Below are 20,071 nucleotides of genomic sequence, written 5' to 3' on the forward strand. Positions count from 1 at the left end.
CAACTAAGGTGCTGCAATGAAGAATTAATGCTTCTCATCTCTCTCCCTTTCTGTCTGTCTTTCCCTTTGACTCTTTGTCACACACACACAAAACTTTAAAAAAGTTGATGAACGCTGAATTATAGATGAATTGGATCTGTTCACTGACAGGTGTCTGGGATTCTTCAGTAAGCTCATACACATTGGGACTTGATCAGTACAATCAAGGAGTAGGATGCATTCTTTCCCAAATTTACCCTGCCACGGTCTGTTTCCTCATGTAGCGTCTTGAGGGACTCGCATGCTGTAAAGTAAGGACCAGTGTTCTTGGCCCAGCCTTTCACCCTCTTCTATTTCCAGCACAAACCTTCAGACACACCTGACTGCTCAGTGCACTGGCTGACTGTCTGGTTTTTGGTTCTCAAGTTCAGAGGGTTTCCCCAGGTGTGTGAGGTCCTGGGGCACCGGGCTCTGAGTGCTCCTAGTCTATCCCGGTTCCTCCACAGTGGCTTCGGAAACTTTTTTTTTTTTAAGATTTTATTTATACATTATAGAGAGGAGAGAGAGAGAGAGAGAAGGGGGGAGGAGCAGGAAGCATCAACTCCCATATGTGCCTTGACCAGGCAAGCCCAGGGTTTTGAACCGGCAACCTCAGCATTCCAGGTTGACGCTTTATCCACTGTGCCACCACAGGTCAGGCCACCACAGTGGCTTCGTTTCCTGCACCGAGGAGGCAGAAATGATTCCTGGCCTTGGGACTCTCCTTCCCTTCTGTCCCATCCCCTCTCTCCTCACATATAATTTTTGGCTGAACCATTTGAGAGTTCTTGCAGGCCTCGTGACACTTACCCTCAAAGAGTTTAGAATTTCTCTCTTTTAAGAAAAAAATACACTCTTCCGCAGTGCAGTCAGCAGACTCAGGAAACTTAGGGTCCATCCCAAGGCTGTATGTAGTGTGCGGTGCAGTCTGTACGCAGAGTCCCCACTCTCTGAACAATGTCCTTTCTCTCGGCTCTCTGGCCACTGGGAGCTCTGCAGGCTGCTTCCTGTTCTCATTTAATTTTTAAAATAACTTTTTAAACTTTTCACTTTGAAACTAATTCAGACGTTAAAAATTTGTAGAAATAATTCAGAGTTCCTTTCTATAACATCTATTTATTGACTCAATCTTTTATTTGTATCTGGGTTCTTATTTATAGGTTGCAGTCTGTTCCTGTCATTATTTATTGTCACAGGTGAACTCATTGTCTCTGCTGATTTTTAAATGCAGTTAAACTGACTTCAGTTTTATTCCCCCCAGAAAACACTGAGAGCCATGCTGGTGTACACTCCTTGCCACAGTTTGGCAGAAAGAATCAAACTGCAGAGACTTCTTCGGCCAGTTGTGGACACCATCCTGGTCAAGTGTGCAGACGCCAACAGGTAAGGCCTGACCTGCGTGCAAACCTCTCGTGTTAGAAGGCTGGACTAGTGAATATTTGGAACCTGTCGATTAGTGAGGCTCTTTGGGACTAGAAAGAAGTCATGGACCTGCCCAGGGCAGCACCATGATGGGTCCCATTATGTCCCCTCATCTGCAGGCCAGCCAATAAGGACAGTAGCTGCTCTACACCCTCTAAGGCAGGGGTAGTCAACCTTTTTATACCTACCACCCACTTGTATCTCTGTTAGCAATAAATTTTCTAACCACCCACTGGTTCCACAGTAATGGTGATTTATAAAGTAGGGAAGTAACTTTATAAAATTTATAAAGCAGTTACAGCAAGTTAAAGCATATAATAATAATTTCTTACCAAGTACTTTATGTCGGATTTTCGCTAAGTTTGGCAGAATAAGTCTTTATAAAACAACTTACTATAGTTAAATCTATCTTTTTATTTATACTTTGGTTGCTCTGCTACCGCCCACCATGAAAGCTGGAACGCCCACTAGTGGGCAGTAGGGACCAGGTTCACTACCACTGCTCTAAGGTATCATTTCATCTTAACAAGGGAGCTGCGCAGGGTCCTAGATCAGTAACATCATTACACATGCTTCGGTTTCTTACCAGGAAACCCCCCAAAACACTCATTTCATGATTTTCTGTGTAATGGATTTCTACTCTGACAGTTTAATCAAATGACAACACACCCCACTTCCAAAAGAAAAATTCCACACATCCCTGCATTATCCTTAGCCACAGAACAGGAGGAAGAATGAGCCCAACTGGAGGGAGGAGGATGAGGTGAGGTGTGCGGGCAGGCCAGTGGCAGGAGCCAGGACTACGCTTCAGCAGATGCTGGTCTCCATGTCTCTTTCCGCAGAGGGAGGACAGAGGCCTTGGCAGTGAGTGAGCAGAGCTCTGTGCACAGGGTCCGGCCATTCTCTCTTCACGTCCTAGATGATTTCGGTGGTCCAAGCCTTGAATGTGCCTTGTTCCCCTCTGCCATGACACCCACTCAGAGCTCTCAGTCCTGTTTGTGCCCTTATCACCAGACACACTCCGTAGAGGGTCTCAGCCCTGCCTGACCCCCACTGACAGGAGAAATTTTGTAGAAGGTCTCCACCCAGCCCTCCCTGGTCACGTGGCACATTCTGTAGAGGGTCTCAACCCACCTTCCTTCTTTCTCCTGTGAGTAGAGGGTCTTAGCTTTGACTTGATTCTCCATTCATGAAGTCTGCCTTTTGCCTCCATTGTTTCTGAACACAATTCTTCAAAGGCAAGGTATGAGAGGTGTTCTTGTTGCTTCGAGGATACTATACTATCTGAAAACATTAGGCAAATTAATAATTTGTAAAACACATGCCATCCTTCAATGTTAAAATAGGTCATTTTCTGAGAACTTTATGATTTTGTGACATTGTGTTGTCCGCTTTCTAAAATTTTAAAGTTAGATTGTTTACCTGGTTGCCTAAATGAACATTGTACATTCGGAACTCACTCTGGCTATATAAGAGAATCTCAAATTTAGGATGGTTAGGTTTTGCTTTTAATTCAAGAAATTCTCAGTGAAAATTCAGAGATAAAAATAGGTTGTTTTTAAGAAAATACGATAATGAATTTAAGCTTTTCATCATATCTGGTTTGACCTAGTTGTCCTAATAATGAACATTATTATTTACAGGGATATTATTAATGCAATTCAGGGGTAGAAAAGCAAACACTCCTGGAGAAGTTACTTCTCCTTTTCACAAAGTGTCACCTTGCTGCCCTCCTTTAATTTTTTTTAATTTTATTCAGGGAGAGGAAGGGAGGCAGAGATAGACTCCCACATGCACCCTGACCAGGATCCACCCAGCAAGCCCACTAAGGGGCGATGCTCTGCCCATCTGGGGTGTTGCTCCATTGCTTGACAACTGAGGCAAGGCCGTGGAGCCATCCTCAGCACCCAGGGTCAACTTGCTTGAACTATTTGAGCCATGACTGTAGGAGGAGAGGAGAGAGAGAGAGAGAGAGAGAGAGAGAGAAGGAGGAGGGGTGGAGAAGCAGATGGTTGCTTCTCCTTTGTGCCCTGACCGGGAATCAAACCTGAGAGTTGCACACACCATGCTGACGCTCTATCGCTGGGCCAACCAGCCAGGACCACTGCCCTCCTTTTAATGTATACATCACCCAAGATCCAAGTCTGATGCTACTTCCTCTTGTTTCTAGTCGTACGAGTCAGCTGTCTGTGTCTACTCTGCTGGAGCTGTGTAAAGGCCAAGCCGGAGAGCTGGCAGTTGGCAGAGAAATACTGAAAGCTGGTAACAACTTTTTACTTAAACCTGACATAGCATGTTTTATCATTTTCCTTAGCACACTGTCTCATCTCGTAATCTCTGATAGGGCAGTTATGGGATTTTGAAGTCATTTAGTAATTTAAATCAGTCAGCCAACATTAGAAATAGAATATGAACGTAAGAGATTTTTTTTTTTTTTTTGTATTTTTCTGAAGCTGGAAACGGGGAGAGACAGTCAGACAAACTCCCGCATGCGCCCGACTGGGATCCACCCGGCACGCCCACCAGGGGTGACGCTCTGCTCACCAGGGGGCGTCGCTCTGCCGCGACCAGAGCCACTCTAGAGCCTGGGGCAGAGGCCAAGGAGCCATCCCCAGCGCCCGGGCCATCTTTGCTCCAATGGAGCCTTGGCTGCGGGAGGGGAAGAGAGAGACAGAGAGGAAGGAGGGGGGGGGGTGGAGAAACAAATGGGTGCTTCTCCTGTGTGCCCTGGCCGGGAATCGAACCCGGGTCCCCCGCACGCCAGGCCGACGCTCTACCGCTGAGCCAACCGGCCAGGGCCAAGAGAAATTTTTAACTATAACTCAGAGTACTTTTGTTAGCCTTATGCCATTTGATCATGCATTGTTTCATATTTTACTATTCTCATTTTTTTACTTTTCTTTCTGTAGGATCCATTGGCATTGGTGGTGTTGATTATGTCTTAAGTTGCATTCTGGGAAACCAAACTGAATCAAACAACTGGCAAGAACTCCTGGGCCGCCTCTGTCTTATCGATAGACTGCTGTTGGAATTTCCCGCCGAATTTTACCCTCACATTGTCAGTCCTGATGTGCCACAGGCTGAGCCTGTTGAAGTCAGGTGATTTTTCTTCTGCAAATATGTTACTTGTTGTTGCCTACCTGCGCATTCCATCCCCTAACCTCCAAGAAGACATTTTTAGATCGTGAAAGCCTCAGAAATCACAGAGTATATATATAGGTTACTAATATTTGACTGACATAGAGACTTGAAGTCTAGACTAGTTACTTAAAAAGTTACAAACATTTATTCCTTTATTTTTTAAACATACAAGCTGTAAAGTATTGCCACCGTATCTGTGTGTATTCGACAGTGAGTTTTGACTTGTGTGATAACTGAATGCATCCTTGCAGGTACAAGAAGCTGCTGTCCCTCCTCACCTTTGCTCTGCAGTCCATCGACAACGCCCACTCCATGGTGGGGAAGCTGTCCCGCAGGATCTACCTGAGCTCCGCGAGGATGGTCACCGCCGTGCCCCACGTGTTCTCCAAACTGTTAGAGATGCTGGGTGTGTCCGGCTCCACTCACTTTGCCAGGATGCGCCGTCGACTGATGACTATCGCGGATGAGGTGGACATTGCCGAGGCCATCCAGCTGGGCGTGGAAGACACTTCGGATGGCCGACATGATGGCTTTTTGCCAGCGTCCGCCCTTAACAGCTATCCAGAGACCACCACAAACAGCCCCACCGAGTGCACAGACCACACAGAGAAAACTGGAAAAGGACTACGTGCTACCAGGCTGAGTGCCAGCTCGGAGGATGTTTCCAACAGACTAGCCGGCGTGTCTGTAGGACTTCCTGGTTCAGTGACCATGGAGCAGCCAAAGCCGGCAGTTCAGACCAAAGGTCGGCCCCACAGCCAGTGTCTGAGCTCCTCTCCTTCGTCTCAGCACCCCCAGCTTGCATTCCCGCCCTTGTCAGCCCCATCCCCCTCGGCCCCACCGGCACCCGCTGGCCCCGTCCCGGACGCCTCCAAGCACAGACCCCAGGGATTCACTCCCTGCACAGGACCTTCCCCATCACCTCAAGCACAGCGCAAGTTCTCCCTGCAGTTCCAGAGAAACTGTCCCGAAAACAAAGACTCGGAAAAGCTTTCCCCGATCTTCACCCAGTCCAGACCCCTGCCCTCCAGTCACATACACAGGCCAAAGCCATCTCGACCCACCCCGGCTGGTACCAGTAAACAGGGAGGTGTCTCAAAGAACAGCATGACGCTTGACCTGGACAGTGCTTCTAGGTGTGACGACAGCTTTGGCAGCGGTGGCGGCAGCGGCAGTGGTAGCGATGCCATCATCCCCAGTGATGAGACAGCATTCACCCCCATCGAAGACAAGTGCAGACTAGACGTCAACACAGAGCTCAACTCCAGCATTGAGGACCTGCTTGAAGCGTCCATGCCCTCCAGCGACACCACCGTCACCTTTAAGTCCGAAGTGGCCGTCCTCTCTCCTGAAAAAGACGACCATGATGACACCTACAAAGATGACGTGAGTCATAATCAGAAGTGCAAGGAGAAGATGGAGGCCGAGGAGGAGGAAGCCTTAGCGATTGCCATGGCCACGTCCGCGTCGCAGGATGCCCTCCCCAGCGTGCCTCAGCTGCAGGTGGAAAACGGAGATGACGTCATCATCATTCAACAGGATGTAAGTAGAGTCTTCAAGAGTCTTGCGCTAGCTTGGACCCTGCTAAAATAAATTTAATTCAGAAACGCTGCTTTTTAACATGCGCTCCTCGTTAGGGCAGGTTCTTCCCCTATTACACCATGTCCGTATCGTCGTTTGGACAGAAATACTCCTTGCCTGTCTCAAAGGTTTCTGGTTGATACTATTCATAGTGATTACTTCTGCATTTGACATAGGTCATAAGTCAAGTTTACAGGGGGCTTCCTTGGGAAGCCATACTGAAACACGAGTTCTGTTTTGCCAGGCTAATTTCACAAACTCTTGCTTTTTTAACTTAACAGTAAAAAGCTTCTTCTGTTGACTATGCAGACACCAGAGACTCTGCCGGGACACACCAAAGCAAAACTGCCCTACAGAGAAGACACAGAGTGGCTGAAGGGGCAGCAGATAGGCCTGGGGGCCTTCTCCTCCTGTTACCAGGCGCAGGACGTGGGAACTGGAACTCTAATGGCTGTTAAACAGGTAAATACCTACTGCGGATGTGAATGTGAATGACTGACGTGGTAACAAAACATGAGTGAAGAAAGAAAACAAAGGCAATGTCCCTGTGTGTCTATTCCTTTGTTCTGTAGTTAGGTTTTCAGAAACCTAAATTTCAAAGTAGACATTGCTAAAGCATCATGAATTCTGTTTTAAAGTTGAAGCGTGACTGAGGATTGTTAAGATGCACTTCACACCTGACCAGGTGGTGGCGCAGTGGATAGAGCATCGGACTGGGATGTGGAAGGACCTAGGTTCGAGACCCCGAGGTTGCCAGCTTGAGCGAGGGCTCATCTGGTTTGAGCAAAAGCTCACCAGCTTGAGCCCAATGTAGCTGGCTCAAGCAAGGGGTTACACGGTCTGCTGAAGGCCCGTGGTCAAGGCACATTAAAAAAAAAAAAAAAAAAACCATGAAGATGCACTTCACAATGGGCCTCCTGCAGGCTGTGTTGTTTCCTGCCGGTGTTTTTTTTTTTTTTTTTTTTTTTAAATTGTATTTATTTTTAATGGGGTGACATCAGTAAATCAAGATACATATATTCAAAGATAATATGTCCAGGTTATCTTAAAGTTCAATTATGTTGTTTTGTGCTCAGGGGAGGCGTGGCCCCATGCTCCTTTTACGAGGACTCTCTGGGGACATCTGCTGTTCACTTTCTATAATGGGACATGTTACTCTTCAGACAGTTTTAGAGAATTGCCTGTGTCCTATCTATCTATTTATTTATTTGATTATTTATTTATTGTCATGTTCCTAATAGTTCACTTCTTTTAAAGCTAGATTCTCATTTTAGTAAGTAGCTACATTGCACCCACAAGAGTAAATGCCATCTGCTATGACTATGTAAGCTAATTTGGATTTGTCCATTTAAAACTGTAGACAGAAACTCATCAAAGTGCAAAACTTTGTAACGGTGTTTGCTGAAACAGGTGACATACGTCAGAAACACGTCGTCTGAGCAAGAGGAAGTCGTGGAAGCTCTGAGGGAAGAGATAAGAATGATGAGCCACCTGAACCACCCAAACATCATCCGGATGCTGGGGGCCACGTGCGAGAAGAGCAACTACAACCTGTTCATCGAGTGGATGGCAGGTGCGTGCGTTTAGTTACAAAAACAATGAATGGATACAACCTTTTGCTTACTATTTAAGAAAATCCTTTTAGTGAACACTTGTTATTAATAGTTTGAATTTTTGAAAGCAAATCACCTCTAACGTGGTAGGATGAACTGTAAATACTTTGTGTTATATTCCAATTCAACATAAAGCATCCATTACTTCTGCCTTTTAAACCTTTTTAGTGTTTCATTTAAAATGATTGTGTAGAGCTGTCTTATAGGAATAATTTTTTTTAAGCCTGGGTAGGTATAAGATCCATATTTTTCCAGATAGCCTTCATTAATTGGACAGGTTTAAGAGATGTTTCACCATAACAATATAAAAATAAAGATATTACGTGAAAATTTTATTATAGGCAAAGAACACTGAAGCATAAAACTGGACTTTGTCATCTGCTTCAACAAAGGTTGCATTTTATGTTGTATTATTCAGTGTATACAATAAAAGAAATGAGTGAGGATGTACTAAATAGATAAGTGCTTGGTTTAACATCTTAGACTGTTTTTGAAGGTTGTATATCTATTTACAAATCAGTTCTGTTTAGTTGAAGTATAGTTGACATACAGTATGTTTATAGGTGTACAATATAGTGATTAAACATAGTGAATATTGCATTGTAAGGTATAACTGTCACTGTACAGTTATTAAGATACTGCTAACTGTTGTCCCAATCCTATACATTACATCGCTGTGACATATTTACTTTGTAACTGGAAGTTTATACGTCCTATTCCCCTTCACCTGTTCCCTACCTCCTCTCACCTCCCTCCTCTCACCTCCCTCTCCTCTGACAACCGTTAGTTTGTTCTTTGTATCTGTGAGTCTGTTCTCTTTGGTTTTGTTTGTTTTATTCTTTAGATTCCACATGTAAAGGAAATCCTATGGTGTTTGTCTTTCTGACTCACTTCACTGAGTGTAACGCCCACTAGGTTCATCCACATTGTCACCAGTGGCAAAACGGCACATCTTTATCCACTCATCTGTTGTTGGACGAGGTTGCTTCCACATCTTGGCTGTTGTAAATAATGCTGCAGTGAACAGAGAGGGGCATATATCTTTTCAAATTTGTGGGGTTTTTTTTTCTTCAGATAAATACCCAGGAGTGGCATTGCTAGATCACATGTAGTTTTATTTTTATTTTTTGAGGAAGCTCCATACTGTTTTCCACAGTGGCTGCACAAGTCCGCATTCCCATCAGCAGTGCAGGAGGGTACCCATCTCTCCTCATCCTGGCCCACCACTGTTGTTTGTTGATTTATTGATGATAGTCATTCTGACAGGAGTGAGGTGATATCTCACTGTGGTTTTAATTTGCATTTCTCTGATGAGATGATTATTGTCATTGAGCATCTTTTCTTCTGTCTGTTGGCATCTGTTTGTCCTCTTTGAAGAAATTTTAGGTCACCTGCTCATTTTTAATTGGATTATTTGTGGTTTTTGTTTGTTTTTTGATGTGGAGATCTGAGTTCTTTCTATACAAGGTGGGGCAAAAGTAGGTTTATAGTTGTGAGTATGCAAAACAGTTTGTTCTTATATTCTTAATTATTGTATTGTATTTTCTAAAAGAACTGTAAACATACTTTTGCCCCACCCTCTATTTTAGACCTTAACCTCTTATCAGATGAATCATTTTGTGACTTGTCTTCTCCCATTCAGTAGGTGTGCTTTTGTTTTTTTGATGGTTTCCTTTGCTGTGCAAAAACTTTTTTGGATGTAATACCATTTGTTTATTTTTTCTTTTGTTGCCCTTTCCTGAGGAGACATATTCAGAAAAATACTGGTAAGACTGATGTCACACCTGACCAAGTAGTGGCACAGTGGATAGAGTGTCGGACTGGGATGCAGAAGACCCAGGTGCAAAACCCCGAGGTCACCAGCTTGAGCGTGGGCTCACCAGCTGGAGCACGGGGTCGCTGGTTTGAGGGTGGGATCATAGACATGACCCCATGGTCGCTGGCTTGAGCTCAAAGATCACTGACTTGAAGCCCAAGGTCACTGGCTGGTTTGAGCCCTAAGGTCACTGGCTTGAGCAAGGGGTCACTCAGACTGCTATAGCCCCTCGGTCAAGGCACATAGGAGAAAGCAGTCAATGAACAACTAAGGTGCCATACAAAGAAATGATGCTTCTCATCTCCCTTCCTATCTGTCCCTATCTGTCCCTCTCTGTCAAAAAAATAAACAAAAAAACCTCTTTGTCTTTCCTCTCCTTCAATTCTGAACAATAAGCTTGCTGGGTTGAGTATTCTTGGATATAGGTATTTCCTTTTTTTTTTTTTTTACTTTGACTATACAGGGTGGAGTAAATGTAGGTTTACAGTTATCTATATGGAAAAGAATACAATAATAATACAAGAATAGAATGAACTCTGTTTCACATACTCACAACTATAAACCTACTTTTGTCCCCACCCTGTATTATTGCCATCTCCCCCCACTCCTTCCCCTCCGTCCTGCAAAGTTTCTGCCAAAAAATTAGCTGATAGCCTTGTGGGGGTTCCCATGTATGAAACCAGCTGCTGTTAGGATTCTTTGTCTTTAACTTTTGGCATTTTGATTATGATGTGTCTTGGTGGGTCTCTTGGGGTTCATCTTGTTTGGAACTTTCTGTATTTCCTGGACTTAGATGTCTGTTTCCTTTATCAGGTTAGGAAAGTTCATAGTCATTATTTCTTCAAGTAAATTGTCCCTTTCTTTCTTCTCCTTCTGGGACTCCTATGATGTGAATGCTAGAATGCTTGGTTTTGTCCCAGAAGTCTCCTATACTCCAATTGAGTGATTCCCATTACCTCGTCCTCCATCACTGATTCTCTCTTCTGCATCCTCTAAACTGCTATTGATTCCTTTTAGCCTGTTTTGTTTTTTTTTCAGTCAGTTCTGATTGGTTCATCCATTCTTCTGAGTTCATTGAGCATCTTTATAACCATTGTTTTGAATTTTTTCAATGAAGATTGCTTATCTCTTTCATTTGTGGGTTGGGCTGATTGTTACGGTGAGGCTCACTTTCACTGAGTCTGTGACTTGCCCCAGGTCAGAGCTAGTAAACAGGATAGCCAGTCCAACTTGCGGTCTTCCAGCTCCTCCCATTCTCTCTACCTTCTGCTAAATGGCACGTTAGCACCGTTCACTTAAGTCAATAAGAAGGGCATTTTGCAAAGCTTGGCCAAAAAGAGAAGTGAATTGTACATTTCAGAAATACATAATTCTATACAAAATTGTTAACTTTTAAAGCTTTCTGAATCTTGACCTTCTCAAAAACTTAGTTTATGAAGGTTCCATGAAAATGTCTCCTAATTGGCAGGTTTTGAAATTATTTAAATAGAGTAGTTTTTAAGTTAGTTTTCTTTCTGATAGAGTATAAATGAACATGTCACATGTGAATGTGAGCTCATAAACAGCAACCTGTGTAACCCAAGTGTAATAAATAACTTTTAATTCTGGCTTAAGTTTATGATAATCATTACTATTTTGTGTCTGCCTTGTAGGGGGATCTGTGGCTCATTTGCTCAGTAAATATGGAGCCTTCAAGGAGTCAGTGGTTATTAACTACACAGAACAGTTGCTTCGTGGTCTGTCCTATCTCCATGAAAACCAGATCATTCACAGAGATGTCAAAGGTGGGAATTCTTCTCATTACTATTTCCTAGCAATAAGGAGGAAACAAATGTGGAATTTTAAAATTGGGACCTTTGTTGGTAGTCTCACTTGAAATCAACTGTAGGATTATTTCCCCTGATTAAATCACATCACTAGAACTATGAGAAGGAACCTTTGGGGTCACATAATCTGACTTTCTCAGAGAAGCTGTGACTTTTTTACACACTTGTTGCCAATTTTATACATTTACATACCAAGTATAGACTCCAGGTCTCTGGCTTCCTGTCTTGATCTGGTTATGAAGTACCTGCCCATAAGTTCCTCTTCTGGTTTTCTTAGAATAACTGTGATAGGCCATGGCCTGTTGGCTCGGTGGTAGAGCATCGGCCTGGCGTGCGGAAGTCCTGGGTTCGATTCCCGGCCAGGGCACACAGGAGAGGCGCCCATCTGCTTCTCCACCCCTCCCCCTCTCCTTCCTCTCTGTCTCTCTCTTCCCCTCCCGCTGGGGATGGCTCCTTGGCCTCTGCCCCAGGCACTAGAGTGGCTCTGGTCATGACAGAGCGATACCCTGGATGCTCTGCCCATCTGGGGTGTCGCTCTGTTGCATCCAGAGCCATTCTAGCACCTGAGGCAGAGCCCAGCCACAGAGCCATCCTCAGCACCTGGGCCAACTTTGCTCCAATGGAGCCTTGGGAGGGGAAGAGAGAGAGACAGAGAGGAAGGAGAGGGGTGGGGTGGAGAAGCAGATAGGCGCTTCTCCTGTGTGCCCTGGCTGGGAATCAAACCTGGGACTCCTGCATGCCAGGCCTATGCTTTACCACTGAACCAACCAGCCAGGGCTACAAATGTCTTTATCTAGAATTCAAGTAATTTAATGACAATTTTTTATTAAACCATAATTATAAAATTACAGTAGTTTGAATTAGTCTAGGTCAAAATGTTTGTTTTAAGAACTTTTTTTTAAATGTAAACTGCGCTCAGATTTGAACTTTGAAGAAGGAATTTTGTTGTGGCTCACCCTGTGAAAGGTTTCCCACACTTAATTAAAGGTGTCCCTAAATCTCTGCCATCGCCTCCTTAATCAGACTCTCGCTCTGAGGCTTTGGGGTTTATTTGATGCAGTAGACTGTGTCCCTCCAGCAGGAATGAAGTGAACTGAGAGGGACAGCAGTTCCCCTGAACCTCAGACTGGAGTTCACTTCCTCCTCCTGTCACTGTCCTGTGTCAGTAACAGCAGTATTTTATTAATTTGTAACCTGTCCCTTTTTTTAAAAATTGATTTTAGGGAGACAGAGAGGAAGGGGGAGAGAGGAGGAGAGAGAAGCATATATTTGTTGTTCTACTTAGTTGTGCATTCATTAGTCACTTCTCACATGTGCCTGACCGGGAATCAAACTCACAGCCTTGGTGTATTGGGACAATGCTCTAACCAACTGAGCTAATCGGCCAGGACCTGTCCTTTTGTGGAGGGAGGGGGGCAGGGGAAGGGCTCAATCAGAAGAACTTGGGCCCCCCGTCCTTTTGTTTTTAACATGCATGATCACTTGCTGTTTTTGTTTGACAGGTGCCAATCTGCTGATTGACAGCACAGGTCAGAGACTGAGAATTGCCGATTTTGGAGCGGCAGCCAGGCTGGCGTCCAAAGGAACTGGGGCAGGAGAGTTTCAGGGACAGTTACTAGGGACCATTGCGTTTATGGCCCCTGAGGTGAGTGGCAGCTCTGCGTGTGATGGGAAACTCATGGGAGCTGATGTGACAGCATGACACCCAGTCACTCTGCATGGTTACCCAGCGTGTTGTTGCCAGGGAGAAGCCTGTGGCCCTAAAAAGATTTTATGGTATCCCTCGTATCAGACCTCTCAGCCCTGCCTTTTCCCTCTCTGTCTGAAAACAGCTTTGAAAGATAAGTTTTAATAGTTGCTTAAAGGCTGTTTCTAACAATGACCTGTGGAGCAATTCACAATAGTTGTAGTTCACTCAAAGGTAACACGCAATGGCAATTTTAAATACTCAAGAGGCGCACGCAGAAGCGGGTGTTACTAGCCGAGGAGGAGCGAGGTGCACTGTGCTGACCGCAGCCTCTTCCGTCGTGTCCGGTCCCCTCACGTTCCTTCACGCGCAGCCACTCGAGGCTGTCCTCTCTCCCTGCAGTTCACTGAATGCAGTGGAGCAGCTCTGAGGTTCTGTCATTTCATGTGACTGGTCAGAATCTCACAGTTCTTCAGAATACTTTTGTGCCACATAAGCTTATCAGTAATGTAATAAATGAGACATCAGGTAGTCCACAGAATTATTGTTTGTACCTGTTTTCCTCTGAAGTAAAAAATTAGAATCCATAATTACAGTGGCTTTGTTTTTTCAGTCAGTCATATTTCCACAGTAACTCTCTGCCCTCTTTCAGGTCCTGAGAGGTCAGCAGTACGGCAGGAGCTGTGATGTATGGAGTGTCGGCTGTGCTATTATAGAAATGGCCTGTGCTAAACCTCCCTGGAATGCAGAAAAACACTCCAATCATCTTGCTTTGATATTTAAGGTAATTATGAGATAAGTCCATTTCTTTCTGATAGATTTGGCAGGAAGCAGATACTCATGGATTCTCCTTATCCATCAATCTAAGATGAAGGCCTGTTTTTCTTTAAATAAATGTGTATGTATACTACTCCAGGACTCTCTGTGGCGGGAGTGTTGGTCGCTGTACGGTCAGGTCTTACCCAGCAACCTGCTCTATAAAGTTGCTGTGAACACTCAGCAGATACTAAATCACTGCTCCTGGCTGCAGTATGTACGTCAGTCTACATATCAGAGTTTCACATTGAACAAACTTGAAGTTCTTCACATACAATACACAACCCACACATTCTTTAAACTCCAGTTCACTACTTTCTATATTTTAACAACTCATACAAAGTCAGTTGTCAGATCCTGCACGTCCTGCCTTTCCGACAAGTCAAATCCATCCTCATACCCTCCACCAAAGAGGAACACAGAGGGTCAGATCTAGCCTGTGAGTCACAAGTGGGCTGGGGGAATGCTGAGGCTTTGGAGTCACATACACCTGCTTTCAAAGCCTGGCTCCATCCTGGCATAGCCATGTGACTAGGGAATTACTTATTCTGTCCACCCATTGTGTGTGTATGTGTGTGTGTTTATAAAATGGGTCTCACACACACAGCACCTACGTGGTGGGTTGTCATGAGGACAGACAGAATAGGCGCTGGCCTGAGCAGAGCCCTCGGCACGCACGCTGACCTGTCACTTGCCGCAGCTTCTCCTAGTCCTCCTGGCACTTAGAACTTTCTCCACCCCTTGAAGCCTCAGTGCCGTTGGGTTTCCATGTACTCAGCTGACTGGCGGGGTTTAGTCTTGCTCACTCTAAACATCTCCCTGTCCTGAAAAAGTAGGAAACATGCAGGGAAGCAGCAGGTAGAGACTACCCTGGACAGGGACCATGAGGCATGCAGCATGCCGGACTCACCTGAGTGGGTGTCTTACCCATCTCATCCTGTGGAGGCACACAGCCTGGTTTGTTTGAGACAGTAAGGAACAGAGTGGGTCCCTCTGATCAGGGTGTGTTTGATCATAATCTAAAACGTTAACATTTGGAGGATTCTTACAAGAAACCTACCCTCCAGTAGGTGAGCTTCTGCCTGGCCTCCTTGTCAGAGGCCGCTCCCTCCTGCTTGGTCCCCGGGCACAGTTGTGTGTGTGTGTGTGTGTGTGTGTGGTGGTGGGGGGGGGGTCATGAAGCCTGGACTCAGGCACCTCTGTGTGGAAAGCCTCAGCTCTGCTCTCCTCCCTCCCCCCGCAGATTGCGAGTGCAACTACTGCTCCGTCGATCCCATCACACCTATCTCCCGGTTTACGAGACGTGGCTCTTCGCTGTTTAGAACTTCAACCTCAGGACAGACCTCCGTCGAGAGAGCTACTAAAGCACCCAGTCTTCCGCACGACGTGGTAGCTGCTGATACCAATGACCTGGAATGGAGACAGGATGCTCAAACGAGAGACGACTTTTGTGGGAACCACACCAACCCACCTGCTGGCTTCCTGCCCTCTCCCCCAAACAGCTATGAACCAGCCTCATGGGGAGCCCTTACCTAAGTATGTGATTGACAAATCATGGTCTGTACCTAAGCTTAGTCTGCAGAGCCCATAGCCTGTGCAGAGACTGCAAACCGTGCCTTTCAGGGAACTGGCCCTGGCAAACAGGAAAGCAATGACGTTTGCATGACTGTAAACAGAAGCATCATATCATTCTTGTCTTTGGAGCACTTTTTCAGCAATATTAGCAGCTGAGGGGCTCAGGATCTGTTTTTACTGTTTTCAGCTATTCTTCTATTTCCTACCATGATCCATGATCCACAATCCACAAGCAGGGGGTTCTGCAGTTCCATGTATGTTTTTTGTTTTGTTTTGTTTCGTCACTGGCTATACAAATCAGTATCTGCCTCTTTTTAGGTCAGAATGTGCTATGTGTAGCAGTAAATAGATATATTTTTTAAAGTTGGTAACTTCTTTATGACCCACGGTTGACCTTTTTTTTTTTTTTTTTTAAAGCCTGGGCAATTGTGGTTCATTGTGCATTTTACTGTTGGCCCATTCATTTCGTTTTTTTGGAAATTATGGTTCTATATTTTCATTTCACCTTCATTTTTGTTTCATATTCAGGGAAAGGTGATCTTTTCAAACCAGAAAAACAAACAAACAAAACCCAAATAGGTGTGAACTAGAGTTTATTGAATATCTTGCTACAGCAAGAAGTTTTTTTTAACACAGAATTTTGTTTGTTTTTAAAATTGGAATCTCCTACTACCTTCATTGAGTCGGTCACTGCTCCTCTCCGGCAGGTTAAATGTAAAATTAAGTGAAAAGCAACTGTTCTCTGTTGTGCAGCTCACGACCAAGATCAAGGTGACCTTGAAGTCTGTTCTGAGTGTCTAACGCATCAGTTCGGTCTGTAGGAAGCTTCACACCATGTAGGTTGAACTCAGCAGCACTTGCTCTCCCTCCCGCTAATGGAAGCTGGGAGTGTAGTTTCCCTTCCCCTTTCCCTTCCCCTTTCCCTTCCCCTTCCCCTTTCCCTTCCCCTTCCCCTTTCCCTTCCCCTTCCCCTTCCCCTTCCCCTTCTCCTTCTACTTCCCAGGTGGGGCATAATGAGAGGAAATTCACTTCATTACTCAGCACCAGTGAGTTAGGGCGTTTTTTTAAACAATAAGTTGGTTTTGCATTTGGAAAAGGTTTTCATGAAGAAAAGTAAGGGACTGAATTTCCTTGTTCATACTAACTCACTGGATTCTGCACCATTATCTAAGGGTTTTCCACTTAGCTGAGTTTGGAAACGTGGACTCCCGAAGGAAAACGGTGGCTCTAGCCTCCTTTCTCTCTGTGAGTCTTTGAACCGAGTGCTGACTCAGTATTTAAACAGCTTGTTGAGATGTTCGGTTGTAACTCTTCAGACGCCGGCCGAACTGTTGCAGGATGAAACAGAATTGGTTATTCGCAAAGACTCAGGATAAACTTAAATAAGCTATCGAGAGTACATTTTAAATGTACAACACAAATTGGAAGTAAAATATGTTAACAAGTTTACAGGGGATAGATGGCATATAATTTCTAAAAGGCAGTTTTTAAAAATAAAAAATGTGAATGTGTTTCTTAGTGAAATTTTACATTCCTTTGCTTTTTTTTTTTTTTTTGGAAGATTGGCAATATTTGAAGAGTTAAAAAAAAATAGTACCGAAATGTGAAGTTTGGTAGTTCTACATGTGTTTGTACTTGACTTTCTTGCTTCTTTCCTCTCTCATTTGACGACTTAAGACTTTTCACCGTTCTAATAGGATTGTTTCTGAGTCTCTCATGTGCAAGCTTTAAGGATGCACTCTTGCCATATATGTACTGGAAGACCACTGGTCAGATCAACTCTGTGTCTGACGGAAATGTAAACTGTACACACTGAGGAACCTCAGCTAATCAGTATTACTCTGTAGATCACCATGCCCACCACATTTCAAACTCAAACAAGCCTCTAGAAGTCGAATCCATTTGTTTGAGTTTGTTTGCAGTTCCCCTCAGCTTGCTGGTAATTGTGGTGTTTTGTTTTGTGTGTGTGTATGTGTGTATGTTACGTTTTTTTTTCCAATGCAAATGTGATGTGTAATATTCTTATTTTCTTTGGATCAAAGCTGGACTGAAAATTGTATTGTGTAATTATTTTTGTGTTCTTAATGTTATTTGGTACTCGAGTTGTAAATAACGTCTACTGCTGTTTATTCCAATTTCTACTACCTCAGGTGTCCTATAGATTTTTCTTTCTACCAAAGTTCACTTTCACAATGAAATTATATTTGCTGTGTGACTATGATTCCTAAGACTTCCAGGGCTTAAGGGCTAACTACTATTAGCACCTTACTGTGTAAGCAAATGTTACAAAATAATAATAATAATAATCTCTGGGTTAAAAAAATTTGGCTTAAATGTATCCTTTGTTATTTTAAATATATCAAGATATTTTAATTAAAATTTTTACCCCATTGAACCAATTTTATAGTATTTGTACCTATTTTGGTGTTTTGTCTTTATAGTAAATAAAGTTTTTGAACAAAGGTGATTCCTCTGACTTCCTTTGAAATAATCTCAAACTTACAGCAAGAAGGTAAGAACACCCCCCCCAGGACTCGCAGCTTCCCTCAACCCTGAAACCCACTCAGGTCTGCAGCTGCCCTGCTGGGTCCTTAAAGGCAGCAAAATGGGTGCTGCCTGAGCAATTCTGTTTCCTCCCTCCCTCAGCCTGGAACATTCCTGCGTTCCTCCTGACCTCCTTTGTGCCACATATGCCCCCTTAATTATACCACAGTGCCCAGACTGCAGTCACGTTCAACTGATTCTAGTCACACAACCCTCTGGATATAAGGCATTTTTTTTTAAAAGCATAAAACCTGTCCTCATATGTAAAACTGTGGGAAAATGATTTCTTCACCACTGTCTGTCCCGCATGCTTGGAGCACAGTGCTTATTTCTGACACGATCAAACTTAATCAGAAGCTAGATGGTCCAACCCTGCGGAACAAGAAATGTCACCGGAGACCCGCGTTCAGAAACCATTCTGTGTCAAAGTTTTTGTGTAAGGATACACTTTTGTCACTTTAGGAAAATACTTTGAGAAAAGCTTTTTGCTGCAGAGGAGTTAAGAAAATAAACATATTCTGTTCCTTGGTTCCATAATATTTAAGTTATGAAGCAATTATTTCATTTTAAATATTAATATTAAATATTCATTAATGTTAAATATTAATAATTTCATAAAATGAAAGTTACAAAGAATCTAGAAAAAGTGTCAAGGTATCATGCTCATAATAGTTAACCTGCTACCACTATAGCTCATGCCTTGTGCCCCTCGGCTCAGTGTTGCCAGACCTGTAGAGGGAAACCAGGCTAGGCTGGTGAGACAAAGCACTCATGACCCAAATGTCCTTTCACACAATATGAATTTATTTCTGAGATAAGTGCTCTTTTCCTTTAAAGTCAATTTGCTTAATAGGAGTTCTCAACATCTATGTAGACACACAGAGAGGAAGGGGGTAGTAACAACAGACCAGGGGAGGAATAATGAGGTATGATGACAATACTGAAAATCCTTTCACAGGGAGTGGCATGATCATATTTGCTGTTTATAAAAATCCCCCTGGCAACACCTTGGAGTAGGAATCAGATGGGTCATACAAGAGGCAGAGCAGGACAGATGACTGCGGTATCTAGGTAAATTTCCAACTAAGCTGACAGAGCAGGGAACCTGTGCTTGCCTCCTCACGTGAGCACCTCCACATCATAGCCACCATGGAAACCCACCTGGAGTCTAGCTGCATGGAAGTCTCACTAGCTGACACTCAAGTGGCTGGAGGAAGATGTGGCTTTTGCTAGTTCAGAGGAAGGCTAGCAGAAACCATTTTTTCCCCTTCTTTAAATGCAATAGTTCAGGTCCCACAGCACAAAATAACTTGAATATACTTTGTATCTAATTTCATCAGTATGCAATAGACTGTAATTCATAGACTTGGCATGAATTTCAACCACTGATTAAATGCTCTGTCACATACTTCTCCAAAATTCTGCATCACAATATGTGGTTCTAACAATGAATTCTTGGTTTTGCCTTCAGACCCATGACACTTCAAAAATCTTGGGAGAGATCCCAGGGATCTACTGCTGTTTACTGTATCATATTAAAACATAAAATTTTAAATATTTACTAACTCATTAAAATAAAAATCTTTTACATGTTAATATGGATAACATACTGTGGAAAAAAACAGCTGTGTTAGGCTCCCTCTCCAGGTTACCCGCTGCAAGCACTGCACGATCAGTGTGTGAGCACGTGGCAAGAAGCCACGTGTGTGTGTCTATGAGAAGCTATGTATGGATGCTTTCCCTCCGTGGAGGTTCTCCCAGATCACTCTCCCCACCACCGTGAGGGGGCGGTGTTCCCAATCCCTTGCCCTCTACTGTGAAAAGCAGTTCTTTTGTTTATTCTGTCTGTTTATAATAAATAATATTTGTTTATTATTTGTTATTTCTTTTGCTCACCTGTTTCTGCGAGCCTCCGATAAACAAGAATCATCCGAATCTATCTGGCTCCACAGTTCCTCTAACCTCTGCCAGAATCCAGTGTGAACCTGCCTGACTTCAATCAGCGGCATTACACATACCATTATAAAAAGTA

At 43.8% G+C, this 20,071-nt stretch overlaps 1 protein-coding gene across 2 annotated transcripts in view; it reads left to right on the plus strand.

The window, feature by feature from the left end:
- MAP3K1 (mitogen-activated protein kinase kinase kinase 1) overlaps positions 1–17,890 on the plus strand; it is a 78,339-nt gene extending 60,449 nt beyond the window's left edge. For both annotated transcript variants that reach the window (XM_066240916.1, XM_066240925.1), the window contains exons 11-20: positions 1,280–1,401; positions 3,611–3,702; positions 4,350–4,539; positions 4,833–6,123; positions 6,472–6,624; positions 7,573–7,735; positions 11,244–11,375; positions 12,920–13,062; positions 13,757–13,888; positions 15,164–17,890. In XM_066240916.1, coding sequence (XP_066097013.1) covers positions 1,280–1,401; positions 3,611–3,702; positions 4,350–4,539; positions 4,833–6,123; positions 6,472–6,624; positions 7,573–7,735; positions 11,244–11,375; positions 12,920–13,062; positions 13,757–13,888; positions 15,164–15,313 — 2,568 coding nt within the window. In that variant the 3' untranslated portion in view covers positions 15,314–17,890. The remainder of the gene's footprint in view (positions 1–1,279; positions 1,402–3,610; positions 3,703–4,349; positions 4,540–4,832; positions 6,124–6,471; positions 6,625–7,572; positions 7,736–11,243; positions 11,376–12,919; positions 13,063–13,756; positions 13,889–15,163) is intronic.
- The last annotated feature ends 2,181 nt before the right edge of the window (positions 17,891–20,071 follow it).

This window comes from Saccopteryx bilineata, chromosome 1 (assembly GCF_036850765.1).
Source record: "Saccopteryx bilineata isolate mSacBil1 chromosome 1, mSacBil1_pri_phased_curated, whole genome shotgun sequence".
Classification (NCBI taxonomy): Eukaryota; Metazoa; Chordata; class Mammalia; order Chiroptera; family Emballonuridae; genus Saccopteryx; species Saccopteryx bilineata.